The sequence below is a fragment of the Apodemus sylvaticus genome, chromosome X (assembly GCF_947179515.1).
Source record: "Apodemus sylvaticus chromosome X, mApoSyl1.1, whole genome shotgun sequence".
Lineage (NCBI taxonomy): Eukaryota > Metazoa > Chordata > Mammalia > Rodentia > Muridae > Apodemus > Apodemus sylvaticus.
The window spans coordinates 34,549,140-34,571,608 of record NC_067495.1 but is presented as its reverse complement, the minus strand read 5'-3'; the positions used below and the strand labels follow the sequence as shown (position 1 = coordinate 34,571,608).

General features: G+C 37.2%; 1 protein-coding gene across 1 annotated transcript in view; it reads right to left on the bottom strand.

Annotated features, from left to right (window-relative positions):
- Positions 1-22,469, bottom strand: part of Phex (phosphate regulating endopeptidase X-linked) — a 240,178-nt gene that overhangs the window by 5,402 nt on the left and 212,307 nt on the right. The window contains exons 16-19 of the mRNA XM_052170209.1: positions 17,138-17,205; positions 14,743-14,873; positions 10,367-10,432; positions 1,281-1,385 (exon numbers count right to left, since the gene is read on the bottom strand). Of these exons, the coding sequence (XP_052026169.1) occupies positions 1,281-1,385; positions 10,367-10,432; positions 14,743-14,873; positions 17,138-17,205 (370 nt within the window). The remainder of the gene's footprint in view (positions 1-1,280; positions 1,386-10,366; positions 10,433-14,742; positions 14,874-17,137; positions 17,206-22,469) is intronic.

Sequence of the window (22,469 nt, the reverse complement as noted above, 5' to 3'; positions counted from 1 at the left end):
CATTTATGAATATGATTTTAAAGATGTTTTTAAGATTAAGATTCCTTAATTTCCTCAAAAGCTAGGCCATGGTAGCATGTAGTGGCTTAAATAATGATGATTGGCCCTCATAGATTCATGTGTTTGAATACTTAGTGTAGGGAAATGGTACTATTAGGAGGTGTGGCCTTGTTGGAGTAAGTATGGCCTTGCTGGAGGAAGTGTGTCACTGTGGGAGTGATCCTTGAGAGCTCAGACGCTCAAGACAATTTAATATATTGTTGCCTATCAGGATGTAGAACTCTCAACTCCTTCTCCAGCACCATGTCTCCCTACATGCTACCATGCTTCCTGCCATGGCAATAATAGACTAAAACTAAACTTACTAGCCTCAATTCAATGTCTCCCTTTATAAGAATTCCTGTGGTCATGGTGTCTCATCACAGCAATACTAAGATAGACCCCATTTTCCCTTCAATCTCATATCTTGTTATTTTTGTCATATATATTTTGCTTACATCATTTATGACATTGATTATGTTTCATAAGTTATGTAAGCGGTTCCTGAACAATAAGGTTGTTACTGCATTTTAGTATATTTCCAGAATAGAAAATAATATGTACCATGTAAACGGAATTCCTTCAATGTACAAAGAGCAAAATATCCTTGTTCTGTAAAATCGGGGAAGTGTGTTAAGAGAAATTTCTCAATGGAGATTTTAAAAAACAGAATTATTCTTTTACCTCCAAATTTCTTTAGTTTGGCAATAATGTATTTAAAGACATCATAAGATTTAAATGACAGTATTTCTCTCCATTAGTTTATTCCACTTACAAAGAGCTGTCATTTTGAACTAAAGTGTAAGTAATGGAAACAGATAGATCCTTGTATTTTGTCCTCTAGATCAGAGATAAGAAAACTTCTGGAGATATATTTGAACCTTTGAAAACCATAAGATCCCTGTTTCAACTATTCATTTCTGCCATTGTAACACAAAACTAACCATAGACAACAGATAACTGACAGAACATGGCCTTTTCCCAGTCAAAACATTATTACTTTTAAATAATAAAAACCCATATGCCCTTATTTGATCCTGTTTGCCCATTCTAACTAGGAAATACTATCTTGGGGGTTGTGTACTTTTTGGGTACTTTCTCTTATATCTGACCCAATATGGACACAAGATTAAATGTTGGCTATAGTCAAAGTCATGAGCTTTTCCTCCAAAGCTTTGATTAAAGACACAAGTTAATGGCTTACATTTTCCCCTCTGGTGCCCTCTCCTCAGTTTACTCACATGAGCATAACTCAGGAAGAAGAGCTGATTGTTGGTGAATGTGACGCCTGGGAGGAGGGGCTCTTCAACTCCCTGCCTTTTATCATTTATCCATTTCCTGTAAGCCTAGTGACAGAAGCAGAATAGGTAATCATCATCAATAACAGCTTTTGCCTTTTTCCAGTCAACACAAACATATTAAACACATATTCCTGCCATGTGTACAATGCACTGCATTGAGTTTTCCTTTAAGAAAACAAACACCTGTAAATGCAACCAACTGTCACTTCACCTAATAGTGAAGTAGGTAGATCTGCAAAAGAACTGTACAACTTATGTTGCTAGCCAGGCATGGTGGGACACATCTGTCATCCTAGCATTTGGGAGGCTGTTGCAGGAGATTTCCATGAGCTTGAGGTCAATGTAATCTATAGAATGAGACCATCTCATAAAAGAAAAAAAATCAAACTGACAAAAAGGAATCTTACACTCTATAAATAACAAAGGAACTGCGTCACAGTAATCAGATATTAAGTAGCTCTTTAAAAGATGCTCTTTCCATTCCAAGGAGAGACAAACAAATTTAACGCCATATACAACTGCTTTAGCAATCAATTTGAGTAGGGTTGACATACTACTTTTCTTATTTTTTCAACAAGAAAATGTACTACCTTTTTCATTATCATTTAATAAAATAAAATGCATTTTAACTAAAATATAAAGAAAGATAACACTTAGAATCAACCTGGATTTTGTTGTTGTTGTTGTTGTTGTTTTGGATTTGGTTTTTTTCAAGACAGGGTTTCTCTGTGTAGCCCTGGCTGTCCTGGAACTCACTCTGTAGACCAGGCTGGCCTCGAACTCAGAAATCTGCCTGCCTCTGCCTCCCAGAGTACTGGGATTACAGGTGTGCACCACCACCACCCAGCCAACCTTGTTTTTAAAGTAAACATATTCAATTTTATGCAAGTGTTTCTGTGTTATTGCTGTGTTTGTTTCTGAACTATACACTGAGACATGATGCAAATACTCTTATAGACTCTCACTGGCCCAATACATAACAATGAATAGCCTCTAGCCATAGGTTTGAAATATGAGGCTTTAAGATTAAATGGTAGCCATTTTCTCTCCAGTGAATGAACAGGCAAGTACATCCAGGAGTGCAGGGAACACAGCAGTGGCAGAGCAGCAGGGACAGGGTCCATCTGTGCTCCACCTGTACCCAGGAGTTGGGCAGCACTACAGCCATCTGTGCACTGATCCTGCCAGGGGAGAAGTGGTCTGGAGGGATTGATTTGACTCCCAGGATTGGAGGTGAGACCTCCATTTTCTCTCCAGTGAGTGAGCAGGTAGGTACAGCCAGGAGCACAGGGATCACAAGAGCTGTAGAGCATCTGGGACAGGGTCGATCTGGGCTCCATCTGAACCCAGGAGCTGGGCTGAGCCACAGTACTCTGTGCCAGGGGGGAGCTGATCACCCAGGGGTGCTGAGACAGGCTTACAGGTCCACAGGAGGGAAGAGCACCAGACAGAGACAGCAGGACCAACTCACACCAGAGATGTTAGCCAGATGGCAATAGGCAAACATAGGAACATAGGAACATTACCAACAGAAATCAAGGCAACGTGGCAACATCCGAACCCAGTTCACCCACAATAGCAAGCTCTGGATACCTCAACACACTGGAAAAGCAAAATTTGGATTTAAAAATCACAGCTCATGATGCTGATAGACGGCTTCAAGAAGGACTTAAGTAACTCCCTTAAAGAACTACAGGAGAACATGGGTAAACAAGGAGAAGCACTTAAAGAATTACAGGAAAGTACAAACAAACAGGTGAAGGAATTGAATAAAACAATTCAGGATCTAAAAATGGAGGTAGAAACAATAAATAAATCACAAAGGGAAACAACTCTGAACATGAAAAAAACTAGGAAAGAAGTCAGGAGTCATAGATGCAACCAACAACAGAATACAAGAGATAAAATCTCAGATGCAGAAGATACCATAGAAAGCATTGACAAAACAGTCAAAGAAAATGAAAAATGTAAAAAGCTCCTAACCCCAAACATCTAGGAAATCCAGGACACAGTAAGAACACCAAACCTAAGGATTATAAGTATAGAAGAGAGTGAAGATTTTTCAACTTAAAGGGCCAGTAAATGTCTTCAACAAAATTATAGAAAACTTCCCTAATCTAAAGGAAGAGATGTTGATGAGCATACAAGAAGCCTACAGAACTCCAAATAGATTGAAACAGAAAAGAAATTCCTCCTGTCACATAGTAATTAAAACATCAAATGCACTAAACAAAGAAAAAAATATTAAAAGCAGTAAGGGGAAAAGGTCAAGTAACATATAAATGCAAACCTATCAGAATTAAACCAGAATTCTCACTAGAGACTATGAAAGCCAGAATATCCTGGGCAGATGTCAGAGACCCTAAGGAAACACAAATGCCAATCCAGGCTTACTATAACCAGCAAAAATCCATAGATGGAGAAACCAAGGTGATGCATGACAAAAACAAATTTATATAATATCTTTCCATAAATCCAGCCCTTCAAAAGATGATGAATGGAAAACACCAAAAAAAAATGAGGGAAACTACACACTAGAAAAAACAAGAAATTAATCTTCTTTTAGCAAACCAAAAAGAAGAGAGCCACACAAACATAACTCCAACTCTAATAACAAAAATAACATTAATCAACTATCACTTCTCCTTAATATCTCTTAATATCAATGGACTCAATTCTCTAATAAAAAAAAAGACATAGACTAACAAACTGGATACATAAGAAGCAACCAACATTTTTGCTTCATACAGGAAACTCACCTCAGACACAAAGACAGACATTACCTCACAGTAAAAGGCAGGAAAGGCCAATGTTCCCAAGAAACAAGCTGGCATAGCCATTCTAATATCAAATAAAATCAACTTTCAACATAAAGTAATAAGAAAAGATAAGGAAGGACACTTCATACTCATCAAGGGAAAAAAATCCACCAAGATGAACTCTCAATTCTAAACATATATGCTCCAAATATAAGGGTACCCACATTCATAAAAGAAACTTTATTAGAGCTCAAAGCACACATTGCACCCCACACAATAATAATGGGAGACTCAACACTCCATTCTCATATCAGGGAAACACAAACTAAACAGAAAAAAGGTGAAACTAACAGAAGTTATGAACCAAATGGATTTAAAAGATATCTATAGAACATTTCATCCTAAATAAAAAGAATGTTCTCCAAAATTGACCATATATTCTGTCACAAAACAGATCTCAGCAGATATAAGAAGATTGAAATAATTCTATGTACCCTATCAGATCACCATAGACTAAGGTTGGTCTTCAATAACAAAAACAGAAAGGTCACATATACATGGAAACTGATCAACATTCTACTCAGTGATAACTTGGTCAAGAAAGAAATAAAGAAAGAAATTAAACACTTTTTTAGAATTTAATGAAAACAAAGGCACAACATACCCAAACTTATGGGACACAACGAAAGCACTGTTAAAGAGGAAAACTCATAGCTCTGAGTGCCTCCAAAAAGAAACTGTTGAGAGCATACACTAACAGCTTAACAGTACAGCTGAAGGCTCTAGAACAAAATGAAGCAAATACAATAAAGAGGAGTAGATGGCAGGAAATAATCAAGCTCAGGACTGAAATCAACCAAGTAGAAACAAAAGAACTATGCAAAGAATCAACAAAACCAGGAGCTGGTTTGAAAAAACCAACAAGATAGACAAATCCTTAGCCAAACTAACCAGAGGGCACAGAGACAATATCCAAATCAACAAAATCAGAAATGAAAAGGGAGACATAACAATAGATACTGAGGAAATTAAAAAATCATCAGATCCTACTACAAAAGCCTATACTCAACAGAAGTGGAAAATCTAGATGAAATGGACAATTTTCTAGACACATACCAGGTACCAAAGTTAAAACAGGATCAGATAAGTGATCTAAACAATCCCATAACCCCTAAAGAAATAGAAGCAGTCATTAATAGTCTCTCAACCAAATAACGCCCATGTCCAGATAGGTTTAATGGAGAGTTCTATCAGACCTTCAAAGAAGACCTAATACCAATACTCTTCAAACTATTCCACAAAATAGAAACAGAAGAAAGACTACCCAATTTATCCTATGAAGCCACAGTTACTCTGATACCTAAACCACACAAAGACCCAACAAAGAGAACTTTAGACCAATTTCCCTTATGAATATCGATGCAAAAATACTCAATAAAATTCTTGCCAACCCAATTCAAGAACTCATCATAATGACCATCCACCATCATCAAGTAGGCTTTATCCCAGGGATGCAGAGATGGTTCAATATATGGAAATCCATCAATGTAATCCACTATATAAATAAAGTCAAAGAAAAAAAACCGTGTGATCATTTCAGTAGATGCTTAGAAAGCATTTGACAAATCTAACACCTCTTTATGAGAAAAGTCTTGGAAAGATCAGGAATTCAAGACCCATACCTAAACATAATAAAAGCAATATACAGCAAACCAGTAGCAAAAATCAAACTGAATGGAGAGAAACTTGAAACAATCTCACTGAAATCACTGACTATATAAGGCTGTCCATTCTCTCCCTTCCTGTTCAATATATTATTCAAAGTCCTAGCCAGAGCAACTAGACAACAAAAGGAGGTCAAACGGTTTCAAATTGGAAAGGAAGAAGGCTAAGTGTCATTATTTGTAGATGATATGATAGTATACTTATGTGACCCCAAATATTTCACCAGAGAACTCCTAAACCTGATAAACAACTTCACCAAAGTGGCTGGATATAAAATTCACTCAATCAGTAGCATTCCTACACTCAAAGGATAAAGAGGCTGAGAAAGAAATAAGAGAAATGACACCCTTAACAATAGTCACAAATAATATAAAATACCTTGGTGTGAGTCTATCCAAACAAATGAAAGATCTGCATAACAAGAACTTCAAGTCTCTGAAGAAAGAAATTGATTCTTTCTTGATTAAAAGAAAGATTTAAGAAGATGGAAAGATCTCACACAGTCATGGATTGGCAGGGTTAATATAGTAAAAATGGCCATCTTGCCTAAAACAATTTGCAGATTCAATACAATTCACATCAAAATTCCAATTCAATTCTTCATAGAGACAGAAAGAGAGCAATTTCCAAATTTATCTGGAATAACAAAAATCCCAGGATAGCGAAAATTATTCTCAACAATAAAAAAAAAAAATTCTGGCAGAATCACCATCCCTGACCTCAAGCTCTACTACAGAGCAATAGTGATTTAAAAAAAAAAAAAAACTGCATGGTATTGGTACAATGACAGGCAGGCTGATCAATGGAACAGAATTGAAGGCCCAGAAATGAATCCTCACACCTATGGTCACTTGATCTTTGACAAAGAAGCTAAAACCATCCAGTGGAAAAAAGAAAGCCTTCTCAACAAATTGGTGCTGGGTCAACTGGCAGTCAACAAGTAGAAGGATGCGAATTGATCCATTCTTATCACCCTGTTCAAAGCTCAAGTACAAGTGAGGTAACCCAATCACAAAAGAATACATATGGAATGCAAATACTGATAAGTAGATATTAATTAGCCCAGAAGCTCTGAATTCTCAAGACACAATTAGCATAACAAATTATACCCAAGAAAAGGGAAAGAGAGGGCCCTGGTTCTAAAAAGAGTTGACCCAGCATTGTAGGGGAGTACCAGGACAGGGAAATGGGAGGGGGGTAATTGGGAAATGGGCAGAGGGAAGAGGGCTTATGAGACCGATGGGGAGGGGGGGAACTAGGAAAGGGGAAAACATTCAGAATGTAAACAAAGAATATAGAAAAAATACAGGAGAACATGGGTAAAAAAAAATAAAGTCTGGTACATAAATTCTGTGAAAAAAAGAAAAAAAGGAAAAAAAGTACAAGTGGATCAAGAACTTCCATATAAAACCAGATACACTGAATCTAATAGAAGAGAAGAAAGTGGGGAAGAACCAGGAGCACATGGGCACAGAAGAAAATTTCCCGAATACAATACCAATAGCTTATGCTCTAAGATCAAGAATTGACAAATGGGACCTCATAAAATTGCAAACCTTCTTAATACAAAGGACAGTCAAACTATCATTATTTGCAGATGACATGATAGTCTACCTAAGTGACCCAAAAAACTCCACTAGAGAACTCCTACAGCTGATAAACAACTTCAGCAAAGTAGCAGGTTATAAAATCAACTGAAGCAAATCAGTGGCCTTCCTATACTCAAAGGATAAACAGGCTGAGAAAGAAATTAGGGAAATGACCCCCTTCACAATAGCCACAAACAGTATAAAGTATCTTGGGGTGACTCTTACCAAACATGTGAAAGATCTGTATGACAAGAACTTCAAGACTCTGAAGAAGGAAATGGAAAAAGACCTCAAAAAAGGACACTGTCAAAAGGACAAAATGTCAACCAACAGACTGGGAAAGAATCTTCACCAACCCTAAATCCGACAGAGGGTTAATATCTGATATATACAAAGAACTCAAGAAAGTAGAACCCAGAGATCCAAATAACCCCATTAAAAAGTGGGGTACGGAGCTAAACAAAGAATTTTCACATGAAGAACTACTATTACTAATTTTACTTCTTTTTTTGGTATAACAAAAAACCCAGGATAGCAAAAAACATTCTCCACAATAAAAGATCTCTTGGGCTAATTACCTTCTTTGACCTCAAGCTGTACTACAGAGCAATAGTGATAAAAACGGTATGGTATTGGTACAGAGACAGGCAGATAAATCAGAAGTTGGAAAGAGCCCAGGTATCCCTCAACAGAAGAGTGGATGCAAAAAATGTAGTATATTTATACAATGGAGTACTATTCAGCCATTAGAAACAATGAATTTATGAAATTCTTAGGCAAATGGATGGAGCTGGAGAATATCATGCTAAGTGAGGTAACCCAGACTCAAAAGATGAATCATGGTATGCACTCACTAATAAGTGAATATTAACCTAGAAAACTGGAATACCCAAAACATAATCCACACATCAAATGAGGTACAAGAAGAACGGAGGAGTGACCCCTTGTTCTGAAAAGACTCAGTGAATCAGTATAGAGCAAAATCAGAACAGGGAAGTGGGAAGGGTTGGGTGGGAAAACAGGGGGAGGGAAGGGGACTGATGGGACTTTCGGGGAGTGGGGGTCCAAAAAAGGGGAAATCATTTGAAATGTAAATAAATATATCAATAAATTTTAAAAAAGGCACACCTTCAGGGCTATTAGAAGCTATTTCTTCAGGGATTCAATGTACTCGGATGATCAACAGTTCTCTAGGAATCCCCCAGGACTCCAGTAATAGATTGGGAGGGCTGAGATGTTCAGACTCATGGCCTTTAACAACTACTTGATTTTTGGCCTGTACATTGTGAGACATCCACAAAAAAAAAAAAAAAAATACAAAGGACACTGTCAATAGGACAAAACTTCAATCAACAGATTGGGAAAAGATCTTTGCCAATCCTATATCCAATATAGGGTTAATATCCAATATATACAAAGAACTCAAGAAGTTAGACTGCAGAGAACCAAATAACCCTATTAAAAAAATGGAATACAGAGCTAAACAAATAATTCTCAACTGAGGAATATTGGATGTTTGAGAAACACCTAAAGAAATGTTCAACAGCTTTAGTCATCAGGGAAATACAAATCCAAACTACACAGAGATTCCACCTCACACCAGTCAGAATGGCCAGGATCAAAAACTCAGGGAAAAGCAAATGCTGGAGAGGATGTAGAGAAAGAGGAACACCCCTCCATTGCTGGTGGGATTGCAAGCTGATAAAACCACTCTGGAAATCAATTTTGTGGTTCCTCAGAAAATTGGACATAGTACACCTGAGGACCCAACTATACCACTCCTGGGCATATACTTGGAAGATGCTCTAACATGCAATAAGGACACATGCTCCACTAAGTTCATAGCAGCCTTATTTATAATAGCCAGAAGCTGGAAAGAACCCAGATATCTGTCAACAGAGTAATGGCTACAGAAAATGTGGTACATTTACACAATGGAATACTACTCAGCTATTAAAAACAATGAATTCATGAAATTCTTAGGCAAATGGATGGAGATAGAAAATGTCATCCTGAGTGATGTAACCCAATCACAAAAGAACACACATTAGTATGCACTCACCGATAAGTGGATATTAGCCCAAAAGCCTGGAATACCCAAGATACAATTCACAGAGCACATGAAGCTCAAGATGAAGGAAGACCAAAGTGTGGATACTTTGATCCTTCTTGGAAGGTAAATCAAAACACCCATGGCTCACAGCCAACCAATGGACTGAGCATAGGGTCTCCAGTGGAGCAGCTAGAGAGAGGATCCAAGGAGCTGAAGAGGTTTGCAGCTCCATAGGAAGAACAATAATATGTACCAACCAGTACCCCCAGAGCTCCCAGGGACTAAACTACCAACCAAAGAGTACACATGGAGGGTCCCATGGCTCCAGCCACATATGTAGCAGAAGATGACTGTTTCAGACATCAATGAGAGAAGAGGCCATTGGTCTTGTGAAGGCTTGATTCCCAAGAATAGGGGAATGCAAGTCAGAAAATCGGGGTGAGGGAGCAGAGGGAGGGGGTGGTTTTGGAAGGAGTAAGGAGGTGGTTTTGGAGGAGATACCATTTGAAATGTAAATGATGCAAATATCTAATAATAAAAAATAAAAATGTAAATGATAAAGTAGTAGGAAAAAGATAAATCTTTACTTCAAGAAAATTCACATGAATTTAGCCCCAAGAAGAGTTCTATAGCATTCTTTAATATGATTCTGAGTATATTGTTTGAAAACTCTATTTTAAATATATAATTCTTAATATCTATTATTATTTAGAATGACTTAATACTCCAAATAAGGGGAAAAAAAGTGAAGCTCTGTCTATTAGAGTATAACAGAGTCCATGTAGAAACACCAATATACTTTAGTGTATCCAAAACATCATAGTCATCAACACCGAGTTGGTGCTATACACTGATCTGCACCCATGCATGCTTTCATGAGTTAAATGTAATGGTAAGTACCCTAAAAGCTTCTCGCAGACCTCCATTATCAGCAATATTTTCTCCCAGAGTCCTCTTCCCCTTCACCTAAGAAAAGGAAAATAAAGTGTTTTACAGTCAGCTATCATTCAGCAACAGGCATGTAAATATTATAGAACACAAACATCATATTTTAAAGAGAAAAGTACATACAATAAATAAAAGATAGACATGATGTGTTTTGAGACGGCAAACTAGCCTCAGCAAGATGTTTCTGAATGTGGCCATTTTTATCTTGCTGTTCTCTGCATTACTCTCTCAGCCATCTCTTTATTCACACTAATTGAGCCAGCTTCAATAAAATATTAACAATATTCTCAATGGCTCTGGTTTAATGGGAGAAAGAGAAATGTCAATATCCAGATGACTGTCTCAGATTGACTCACATAATTTGAGTGGTATTTTTCCCCATTGTCTTTGTGTCTCTAAAAATTTGCCATCCACACAGGAACAAGATTTTAGAACCAACCATTATCATTTTACCTTCAGCTATTTCTATGAAACATTGAAAGGAAAGTTGTTCTCTTGGGGAAGAAAAATGAAATAGAAGTGGTACAGACTACAAGGTCAAGGTTTGAAATATGTATGACACCCAGCGAAGCATGGGGAGACATTCTTCTCAGCTGTTTCTTAAAGCTGTAAATGAGCTAGGATGGAAATAGTCTACGTTTGTATACCCACAGCCAAAGCTAACCTGCCATTTGCTTTTGTCTAGACAGGATTTTCCACTTGTCAGCAACTGAAGGAAAAATCAAAGGAACCATATCTTGTGGCATATAGAAATTTACATGAAATTCAAATCAGTATCTATAAATCAACTTTTATTAGATCATAGCCAAGACCACTAATATAAACAGTCTGTGTTCCATTTTTTGCTACAAAAGCAGTTTAGTATTTGCTATCTAGCTTAAGGGTATGCTAACCCTAATATAGTAGGCAGACTTATGGATTCTTAAAGACATCTACACCAAAATCCCTAGATATTCATGAATCAGTTACCTTAAAATGGCAAAAGGGACTTTTAAAATGTGATTAAGTCAAAGAACCAACCATACCATAATTATAAGTGTTCTTATAAGAGGAAAAGGAAGACTAGAGAGTATCAGAGTGGTATAGTAGCCATTGTTGTCTTTTAAGAAGGAAGGGGTCTTAGTTGCTGTTCTATTGCTATAAGAAGATGCTATGACCACAGCAACTCTTATAAAAGAAAACATTTAATTGAGGGCTCCCTTATAGTTCAGGGGTTTTGTCCATTATTGTTATAGTGTGATGCATAGTGGACGCAGGCAGACATGGTACTAGAGAGGTAGCTGAGAGTCCTACATCTGAATCAGTGGGTAGCAGAAAGAGAACAGACATACTGAGCCTGGCTTGAGCTTCTGAAAACTCAAAGTCCAAGCCCCCAGCAACACACTTCCTCTAACAATGCCACTCCAACAGAGTCTCACTTCTTAATAGTGTCACTCCATATAAGCCTATAGGGGCCATTTTCATTCAAACCACCACAGAAGAAATGTTGATAGCCTCTCTTGTGAGAATAAATTTGTGTTGTATTAAGCAATTAAGTTCATAGTAATTTGCTATATCAGCAAGAGGAAACTAGTGTACCCTACTCCTAAGCCATGGATCTTATCAAAAACTTACTTTTAAGTTAGCCCAACTACTGATGTATCAAGCAATGATAGCAAATAAAAATTATCTTAAGGAAACAAGATTCAGAGTGATTACCCAGAACCCCTATCACCCTTTGCTATACTCTCCCAAAGATACCATTTTGGCTCTGCTTACATTCTTTTTCTACATTCCAATGAGGTAAGGACTATTGTCAACACTTTTGTTTAACAAACAAACATTTGAAACTCAAAGCAGTCCATGGAATCCAAAAAGAAACTAAAAAATAGTTACATCATAAGCCTTTCCTCCTTCCAACCCTCCCCATACATCCCCCTCTTGGCTCCCTCTCAAATTATTAGCCTCTGTTTCTCTAATTGCCAATTCATAAAAAGCTACTCGTGTGCATATGATTTCAGAGCCATCCAGTGCTTTCCCTTCTCTACCAAGAATTTGCAACCACCTTAGCCTATGGAAGTAGTGTAGGTCCCCTTCCAGTGACTAAGTGATGTGCTGGTAGAGCTGCCCAGCCCCTTGTCCCTGAGCTGAACAACCTCTGGGGTGCATTCTCTAGAATCTTATTTAGTATCAAGAATAACACTCAGTTTCCCTCAGAGCCAAGAGCAGCTTTTTCATGAACTATTTCCTCCATAAATCTCTCACTAAGGTGCCCCTTCTTGGATTATGATTATAAAAAAGTTGCTCTAAGGCAGAATGACTAAGAAAAATGCTCACATTCATCAGGCATTCAAATCCAAGTAGACCTCAGTCTCTGGAGCTTTTGTTGTATAACACATGCTTTCTCTTTTATATTTATATTTATATTTATATTTATATTTATATACATACATGCTTAAACCCATGTCTTTCCTTTTCATTCTAAACTTTACATCGAAATTACAAGCTTTTAGAGTGGCCTCATCCCTCTAATGCCTCATACTCTGAACCACTGCAGTAGAGCACAGGACACCAGGCTTGACCTCTACAGATGCTACCTGCTGACATTCTTCATCTGTGGTGACTCAACTAAGTTCTTCCCTAGTCACTGCAAAGAAAAATCAGGTAACGGATTGATTCATACTAATAAAACCTGAAAATAAAGCCAGACCATTTATTTCTACAAAAGAAGGACATACACATAAACACACATGCACACACACACACACACACAAACACACACACACACACACACACACAGAGAGAGAGAGAGAGAGAGAGAGAGAGAGACTTACATTTAATCCCTTCTATGGGAATGAGACTGAAGCAGTGTCTACAGCCCCTTCATTCAATTATCAGAAAACTGTTTCAGTCTCATTCCCATAGAAGGTCTCTCCTCCCTCCCTCCCTCCCTCCCTCCCTCCCTCCCTCCCTCCCTCCCTCCCTCCCTCCCTCCCTAATTTATGGTTGTTCTCTCTACATGTAATCAACTATAGTTCTATCACCATCCCTGTCTACCTGCTGCCATGCTTCCCATCATGGTAGCAATGGGCTGTAACAGTCTGAACTGTAATCCTCAAATTAAATGCTTTCTTTTTATAAGTTGTCTTGGTTGTAATATATTATCAAAGCAAGAGAAAAGTAACCGAGTAACTTGCTGTCCAATCTAAGTAGAGGAGACACCATCATAGGCAAGAACACAAAGACAAAAGATCATTTTAAAAGAGATTGAGTATCTTGGAATTTTAGAAATGTTTTGATTTTGTGTGTCAAAAGACAGTACAGAAAAAAAATCTTAAAGGATGAGTAATACACTAGAGAGAGATACTCATAATGTGAACAACAGACATTTTAAAGCCCTTTTATTTTAGAGCTCTCATAATTGGCAATGAAAGGTAAAGTTCCATAGATATATGCTTTTTCATCCATCACTGGTGAAGATATGAAATTTTATTCTGCTGACAATAGAAATGTATCCCACAGGAAAAAAATATATGCATAAAAAGTGTTTATTGCATCAGCATTTCTAACTGAAAATTGTCCCCTTGGGTAAGAGGTTAGTTGACTAGGTTATGGTATTCACACCAGGAATTCTTAGGCCATTGCCAGAAGCAATTAACTAAAGCTGCATGTGTCTATCTTTACCTGGAGAAAAGTGTATCAGGGTTATTAACATGGACTATGGGCAGGGAAGATAAGAGAGAAAGGAAAGGAGACAAAAATAAAGGCAAACTGGAAAGGGACAAAATTTCATATCCTCAAAACATAGATAAAATTGTATTTTGTCTTCATGGAAGACTATATACATACATATTATAACACAAAATGAACATTTCAAACACACATTTCTTTTGTGCAACTTTTTAGAACTAAATGCTCAATTTTCAGATCCTTTGCTTCAAAATGATGAGACGATATTTCAGTTAATTAAGCCTAACAGCGGTTTGGGTAGAATTTTTTCACAATATAAAATGTAGATTTTTAAGAATGATATTGTTTATTTGTGCTAGGGGATTTGTGATATCACTCACGTGTAGGCCTATGATTCTCCAAATTCAAAGTCTGTTAGAATTAACTACCTAAGCACTTGTGAAGGACTCCCAGACTATTAGGCTCCACCCCTAGAGATTCAGCAGTCTGGGCAGGAATCAAGAATTTGTATTTCTAACAAGTTGTCAGGGAAGGCAGATGTTGTGGATCCCAGAAGCATGCTTGGAAAACCAATGGACTAAAGCAAGCTAATGTCTAAATGAAGAAAAATGGCCCACAAGGTATTACACACACACTCACACAACCACAGCTGTACTCACATTTAAGCCAGCTTTCTTCCAATAATAGTTGCTATACTGGTTAATCATGCATTTTGTTTTTTCCTTAAACTTTTCTTCTGAGTTCACAGACCACCACGGATCGAGGTTTCCATTTTTATCATATTTTCTACCTGACATAAAGGAAGGTTACAAGAAATCCATGTTACTTCATAAAGCTAAAATCGTCATCTTTCCTTTTCATTACCTCAACATACTTTCCAACCAGTCTGGACAGCACAGGATTGGTTGTCCCTGAGATTAGCTCCAACAAAAACTCCAATGTCATAGATTAATTTAATTGTAAAAAGCAGGGAAAGGAAGCAAAGAATCGAGGGAGTTCTTCCCTTGAAACAAAGGGCATTTTTAAAATGAGATTCATCAATTTAACACATGCACCAGTCTTCTCTAATCTTGGCTTCCTTTTTTTTTTTTTTTTTTTTTTCATCTCCTCTGACCTGAAAAGTTCTCTGGCAAGCAAAATTAGTTTCCTTCATTCAAAAAGCAGAGGTAACTGAAGTACCACTACCAGTGAAATTCCAAATAATCCATAGGAACAGCCCTAGTGAGTCATCCAAACCATAGGACCACAGAACCTGACTCAGCCCTATAGCAACCTGCTTCCTCTAAGTTGCCAGGAGCCAAGAGACACATAAACCCTCTGTTATGAATCATTCCACAGTCATCAGTGTGGATAGAAGACCCATCTGTCCTGCTTGGATGAGGAATGTTGCTCTAAAAAGAGAACTTGGAACAGGGACGGAAATCTCCGGAACATAATGGGGGAGGGTTTCTACAAGGTCTCTCATTATTATTCTTCTCTATACCCTCCAGAACAATGATTTGGGTATAAGTCTCCTATTTTCAAGGATACTACTAGAATCAAAGGCATGGTTTGAGCTTAATTACAAGGAAAGTTCCCTAAGAGTCTCCAAAGTAAAAGCTTATAAGAACAAACATGTATGGAAAGCCCCCTAAGCAAAGGTATTCATTGGAACAGTCCAAAGCTCATCAATAAGGCTGCTTGCTATTAACACTACCCCCCTCCCCAGGAATAGAGTTACCATCCTCCAACCACTAACACATCAGTCATCAGTTACTAGGTCAGTACTCATAAGTGCAATACATTGTGCTTCACACTGCTCATAGGATGAAATTGTCACCATTAGATTCTACCCTGTGAGATCCAGAAGAAAGGTCAGGAGCCAATTGAGCACTCATGCCTTTGTTTCTTAGTTTAGAGTCTTCACTTAGATAAACTACTCAATGACAAAAAGGCTGGTTTGAGAACTCTGGTGATTACAAGTCAGCTACACTTTAACAGGGAGGAAAGACCAGAGGAGCAAAAGTTAGTGAGACAAAGAGGGGATTAAGGAAGAGTTGGTGAGATGTAAGAATTATTCAAAGGAAAAAGAAGCCAATTTCTCTTTATCCCTGAATAGGCTTCCAGAAAAGGATGTTGGCGATAACCTGGTCATGCTAGGTTTTAAGGCTGTCTATACAAATCATTGTGTTAGTCTGAATGTTATTTAAGAGCAAAAAGGAAGGAGTACGGGAGACAGAGACAGAAACAGAGAGACCATCCAGTAATACTCTGAAAATTAAGAAACAACAACAACAAAAAAAACAACAACAAAAACAACAACAAAAAACTCTTGGCCTAGTAAGATGAGTCAGCAGGTAAAGCTACATGGGACAGGGAGAACTAATCCTGCAAGTTGTCCCTTGATCCACACACACACTCACATGCACACACACAAAGTATGTCATAAAAAAACTTTAAAAGGATAACTCCCAAAGGAGATACTTTTAGTTGTTATTATCTTGCCTTTCCCTTTTGCTTAAACACCACCAGGATATAGAACATATTTGTAATGTTATTAACTGCGAATATATGCCAATATAAAGAAATACAGAAAAGAAGCACTTGAAATTATACAAAGCAATCAGGGAGCCGAGTTCCCAAGGCTAACTTCCTAATTAAGCAGCACACACAATCATCTCAGGGGCAGAGCTCACACCTCCAGGGAAACCATCCTAAGATTGCAAAGAGGAAAAAACAAAGAAGGAAAGCTACAGCATAATTCCTGGCACTGCTGCAGCAGGCCCAGCAGTACTGTTCTGAATGCAAAGGGCCTTTTATGGAAACTACAAAATCTTTCTTTCTTTCTTTCTTTTTTTTTTGTTTTCATTTTTACCCTGATCACCAACTAGAATAGTTACTTATTGCAAGCTATCACAGCAAAACATGAGAAAAGTTTGCAATCAGCAATCATATTTCTTAAGATAATCTTCAATCTACGATGATGCCACTATGAAAAGATAATAACAACAATTAACACCATACAATCAACATTATTACAAAAACGAACAGCTTATAAAAGAAACTAGTACTTACCATTATTATCAAATCCATGTGTAAATTCATGGCCCACAATTACTCCTATAGCACCATAACTCAGGGATCTATGTCATAAATAAACAATTTGGAAAAATTATAGGTATGAATCTGACAGCATAATCCTTTATTTTTTTAGTGAAAAAAGATTGTAAACAGTTTTTAGTAATGTTAACAAAAATATCTAACAATTGTATGCAAAACTTTTAAGACAACTTTTCTAAACATACCCTTCTAATCAAAACAAAGAACTATAAATTCTAACATTGTCACAGTGACCTTACATGAGCCTTAGTGCTCCGCTCTGTGAAATGAGTGATGTGAAAGGCAACATTTCTAAAGTCCTTTCCAGTTTCAAGATGTCTGTGATTCTATATCTGTTGCAGTGATATATTGTATTTAAATACCTAAAACAGGGCTCGAAAATATAATATAAATACACTATTTTTTCCTGAAAACTTGCTGCAAAGTCACTATAATCTTAAGAGTTAAACTGTTTTCTAAATGAAGTCATAAAAAATGAATAGAGTAGAGCTTAAAAGGAATCTATCTGTTTGGAAATTAGTCACATTGCTCTGTTTCCGTGGCAGACAAGCTGACAGCTGAAGAGCAAAGACTATGAGGCTTTAATCAGACTTTGGGAAAGTGTTATATTATTTCTCTTCACTTCTGAGGAAGCATGTGGTATATTATCTATAGGGATTGCCAACAACAACAACACCTACCCTTAAGTACACATGTCCCCTCTTCTCCTACCAAGATGTGATCCATTTCCTTGCCCTTGAATCTGGACTGTCCATGACACTTGTGACCAATAGACCACATAATATTAAGGGCCAAGGAGACTTCTAGAACTAGACCTTAAGACACCTTGCACTTTTTACCTTCAGCCTTTAAGTTAGCAATATTTTAAAGAAATTTGATTGCCTGGTTGAAAGGCATGGAGAAACTCCAAAATGTAAGGGACTCTCACAGAAGACAGAAAGAGCCTTCTGGGACCCACCTATCAGAAGAGCAAGAAGGAGTTAAGGCATTTTAAATGGTCTCGTCCAGCGGGGAAGCCCAAACCAAACTGTTGAATTGGGGAGCCAGTAAATAGCTCTTTGGCAGTAGTGATGGTTTAAATAGGCTTGGCTCCCATAGCTTCATGTGTTTGAATATGCTTGGCCCATCGAGAATGGCACTAATAGAGTGTGTGCCCTTGTTGGAATAAATGTGGCCTTGTTAGAGAAAGTATGCCACTGGGGGTGGGCTCTGAGGTTTCAGAAGGTCAAGGCAGGCCCAGTAGTTTGCTCTCTCTTTTTCTGCTGTTTGCTGATCCAGATATAGAATTCTCTTCTTTAGCAGCACTATGTAGGATTTTTTGTACTGTTATATATCTTACTATGATGATAATAGACTGAACCTATGAACTGTAAGCCAGCCCCAATTAAATGTTGTCCTTTATAAGAGTTATCATGACCACGGTGTCTCTTCACAGCAATAAAACCCTAAGACAGTGGTACTTTATTATACAGCATAGATAATTGAAACAAAGTACAAAGAGAAAAGTTGAGGACATCAATGAGCTTTCCACATGCATGTATCTAGAATTATCTCGCCAGCATAATCTCTCAAAGACCATATTCTCATCTTATTCATTCGCCACTAAATTTCTCTGTTCCTAGTAAAACAATAAGAAAATTAACAGTAATTTATTTCATGATTAATTAGCCTTACTGTGTCATGTAAGGGGCATATATGTCTTATATGGAAACTATTTAAGTCAGTTAACCTATAGGTAAAAATTATAGACAATTTAGAATCTGTATTGTAAGATTTGTAATTATGCTAAAAATATTTTGCAGTTGATCCCTGACATACAACATCAAAGTCATTCAGCAAACAGATAGGGCAAAAACTAGAAAGAACAGAATTTTTTGAAGTAACATGTTATTACAGGACGTAATGATCCTTAACATGCTAATTGTTTGTCTCAACTGTACCCAAGGAAGTGCTGTTAAGATTTAATTTTTCCCCTTGGTGGCAATTCTTTCCTTTGTTATTTCTTTCCAGCAAGGTAATTTGCATTTGAAAAAAATGTTTCCTACTGTTTTTCCATCATTACAAACCTTCATTAAAGAAGTAAGAGTAAAATTACACATTTCAATCATAGAGCTATCATAGCCTATGTGGGACAAACTTGTAATTTCACACGGTGCTAATTTTTTGCAGCAGTAGCTAGCACTGTGTGACCTGCAACATTTTGATTTCCCAGATTTCTCAGTCTTACACACACCCTCAGTCAATGCTACTGACTGGGTAAATTTAAGGGTAATGGGAACATATAGAAAGTACTCTGTGATAAATGTCCCTTAAGAGGGACTGCTCCAACAAGCTTTTTATTTGAAAAGAATAATAGGGAATCCAAAGATGATTGACTCATTGTAAATCTCAATTCTCAGTCACAAAATCACAATCCTTTGGACAAGAGACAAAGAAAAAGCAATTTTGTACGACTAAACTTATAATGATAATGTTTTATAGTATTACTTTGATATCCTCTATTTTTCCAATGTACATTATTTAAATTAGCATGCTGTAAAAAGTCAACTCATGTGTCAACTGGCTAGGCAGAAACTGGAGGGCTTCCTGCATTAAAAAAATCAAGCTCTACGAAGGGAAAAGAAGAGTATTACTATTCAGCTTCTTTTTCCTTATCATCTAAGGTCTTTAACATATACACAAGATCTGTTGTCAATTAAAAAACAATTATACTGCTGTCTAGATTCACTGTGACCTCAGGCTGTTCTCAAGTAGGGGATACCCTACTCCTGTATCAGAAAATCACAAAAATAAAAACAAAAGCCTCTGAGATTAAAGTAGTTATAAAATCCTGCTCAATTTTCTACCAGATACTTGGGAGGCAGAGATAATAAGATAAAAAGTTAGAGGCCAATCTGAGCCACTTAGTAACATCTTATTTCAAAAATAATGTTCTTAAGCTGGAGCATAGCATACCTATAATCCTGGCACTACATTTGAGAGACTAATAAAAGTGTATGTAATACCTGCCTGGTTTATAGAGTAAACCTACTGTAAAACAAACAAACAAACAAACAAACAAACAGAAAACCCAACCCAAACAAACAGTAAGACATTCAAAAAATACTAAGAGACCTGCTTTTCTTTCCAATGACTAGGAGTCCATTTGTATAATGTGACCCATTATGTCTTAGCATACTTCCAAATAAAAAGTTTCTTCCACATGTTTATCTAAAATTTAACTGTGCTTTCAAAAGCCTACTGCTCCAGTAAAGTTGCTAGCTGAACACTTGCTGACTTCCCTAAACACAGAAAACCATTCTGCCACTTAATTTTCCTCCCAAAACACAAAACACAGCATATATGTAATCCTATCATTTAAGGGGGAAAGGCAAGAAGGTCACAAGTCCAAGGCCAGTCTTCCTTACATAAAAATTCCCAGATCAGCAATTTTGAGGCTACCAAAAAAATTGGCAAACTCCATCTCTAAATAGTGCTAAGTTCTTTTTTTAATATGTATTTTATCTGTATGAGTATTTTGCCTGAATGTCTGTATATTGTGTGTGTACCTGGTACCCATGGAGGATATTAGATCCTGGGATCTAGAGTTACAAAAGAGTTGTGAGTATCATGTAGGTGTTAAGAATTGAACCCATATCCTCTGGAAAAACAACTAAGTGTTCTGAAGAGCTAAGTCATCTTGCGAGCCCTCCTTCATGTTTTTGTTTTTCAGTCATGGACTAGAAAACAGCATTTCCCACAAAATAAAAACAAAAGCAAAAACAAACCACTCATCAAGCCTTGATGTTAAACAAGTCAAAAGTCAAATCAGTTTCTTATATAGAACGTGAGGAATGAAGATAATGGAAGAGAAGAGAGGATAGCAACAGTTTCCTGGAACATTTTCAGAATGTGTTGTTTAAAGTTATTTGCACTCCGGACTCTTTCTCTTGGAAATGAGTTGGCTTCTTTCAGTCCTCAAAATTAGACCCAACACTCACATGTAGGCCACATACTGACCAGCCTGAGCAAAAAGATACCTATTACTTTGGTTCTGGTGGCTTTCTATCAATTAAGACAAAATAGATGACTGTCTGAGAATCCAGCTCACTAACTTCTACCATTTCTATATTCCAGTACAAAGTAGTCAAACAATGCTTAACATCTAACCATTGAAGTGATATAGTAATAGAAAATAGATGGCTCACTCAAGTATGGACTGTGTCTCAGCATAAGTTAATACTAACAGACACTAACAAGAATTCTTAAGTTTCTGATCTTTTATGTTTCTATAAAAATCCCATGCCAATGGACCAAGTAAAGAAATCACTAAATCAATAATTTCAAATATAAGCTGACCATTTCCAAGTCTTTAGTTATAGTTATACAACATTAGAAAACTCAATTAAATTGTGTAGGATAAGCAAAATCAAAGAATGCCAAGATTTTTTTCAGAGTCAAGAGCCCTTACAGAATTACTTAAACTTCTTTTGTTTGTTTTTTTGTTTTTTTATTTGGTTTTTTCGAGACAGGGTTTCTCTGTATAGCCCTGGCTGTCCTGGAACTCACTCTGTGGACCAGGCTGGCCTCGAACTCAGAAATCTGCCTGCCTCTGCCTCCCAGAGTGCTGGGATTACAGGCATGTGCCACCACCGCCCAGCTTACTTAAACTTTTAATTTTATGAACTAAGTGTGCACATTTCTAATTTTAATTATGGAAAAAAAGTCCAAGTTCCTGAATGCTGAAGAAATCTATTCAGCTAAGGAGCAGGATATTACTCATGGATTTGATTCAATGCAAACTCTTATCTCCTTGTACTAAACTCAACTCAAAGTGGATCAAGGACCTCCACATAAAACCAGACACACTGAAACCAGACAGAAAAGAAACTGGGGGAAACCCTTGAGGACATAGGCACAGGGGAAAAGTTCCTGAACAGAACATCAATAGCTTATGATCTAAGATCAAGAATTGACAAATGGGACCTCATAAAATTACAAAGTTTCTGGAAGGCAAAGGACACTGTCAAAAGGACAAAAAGTCAACCAACAAATAGGGAAAAGATTTTCATCAACCCTACATCTGATAGAGGGCGAATATCCAATATATACAAAGAACTCAAGAACTTAGACCCCAGGGAACCAAATAACCCTATTAAAAACTGGGGTACAGATCTAAACAAAGAATTTTCACCTGAAGGAATTCGGATGGCTGAGAAGTACCTTAAGAAGTGCTCAACATCATTAGCCATTAGGGAAATGCAAATCAAAACAACCCTGAGATTTCACCTCACACCAGTCAGAATGG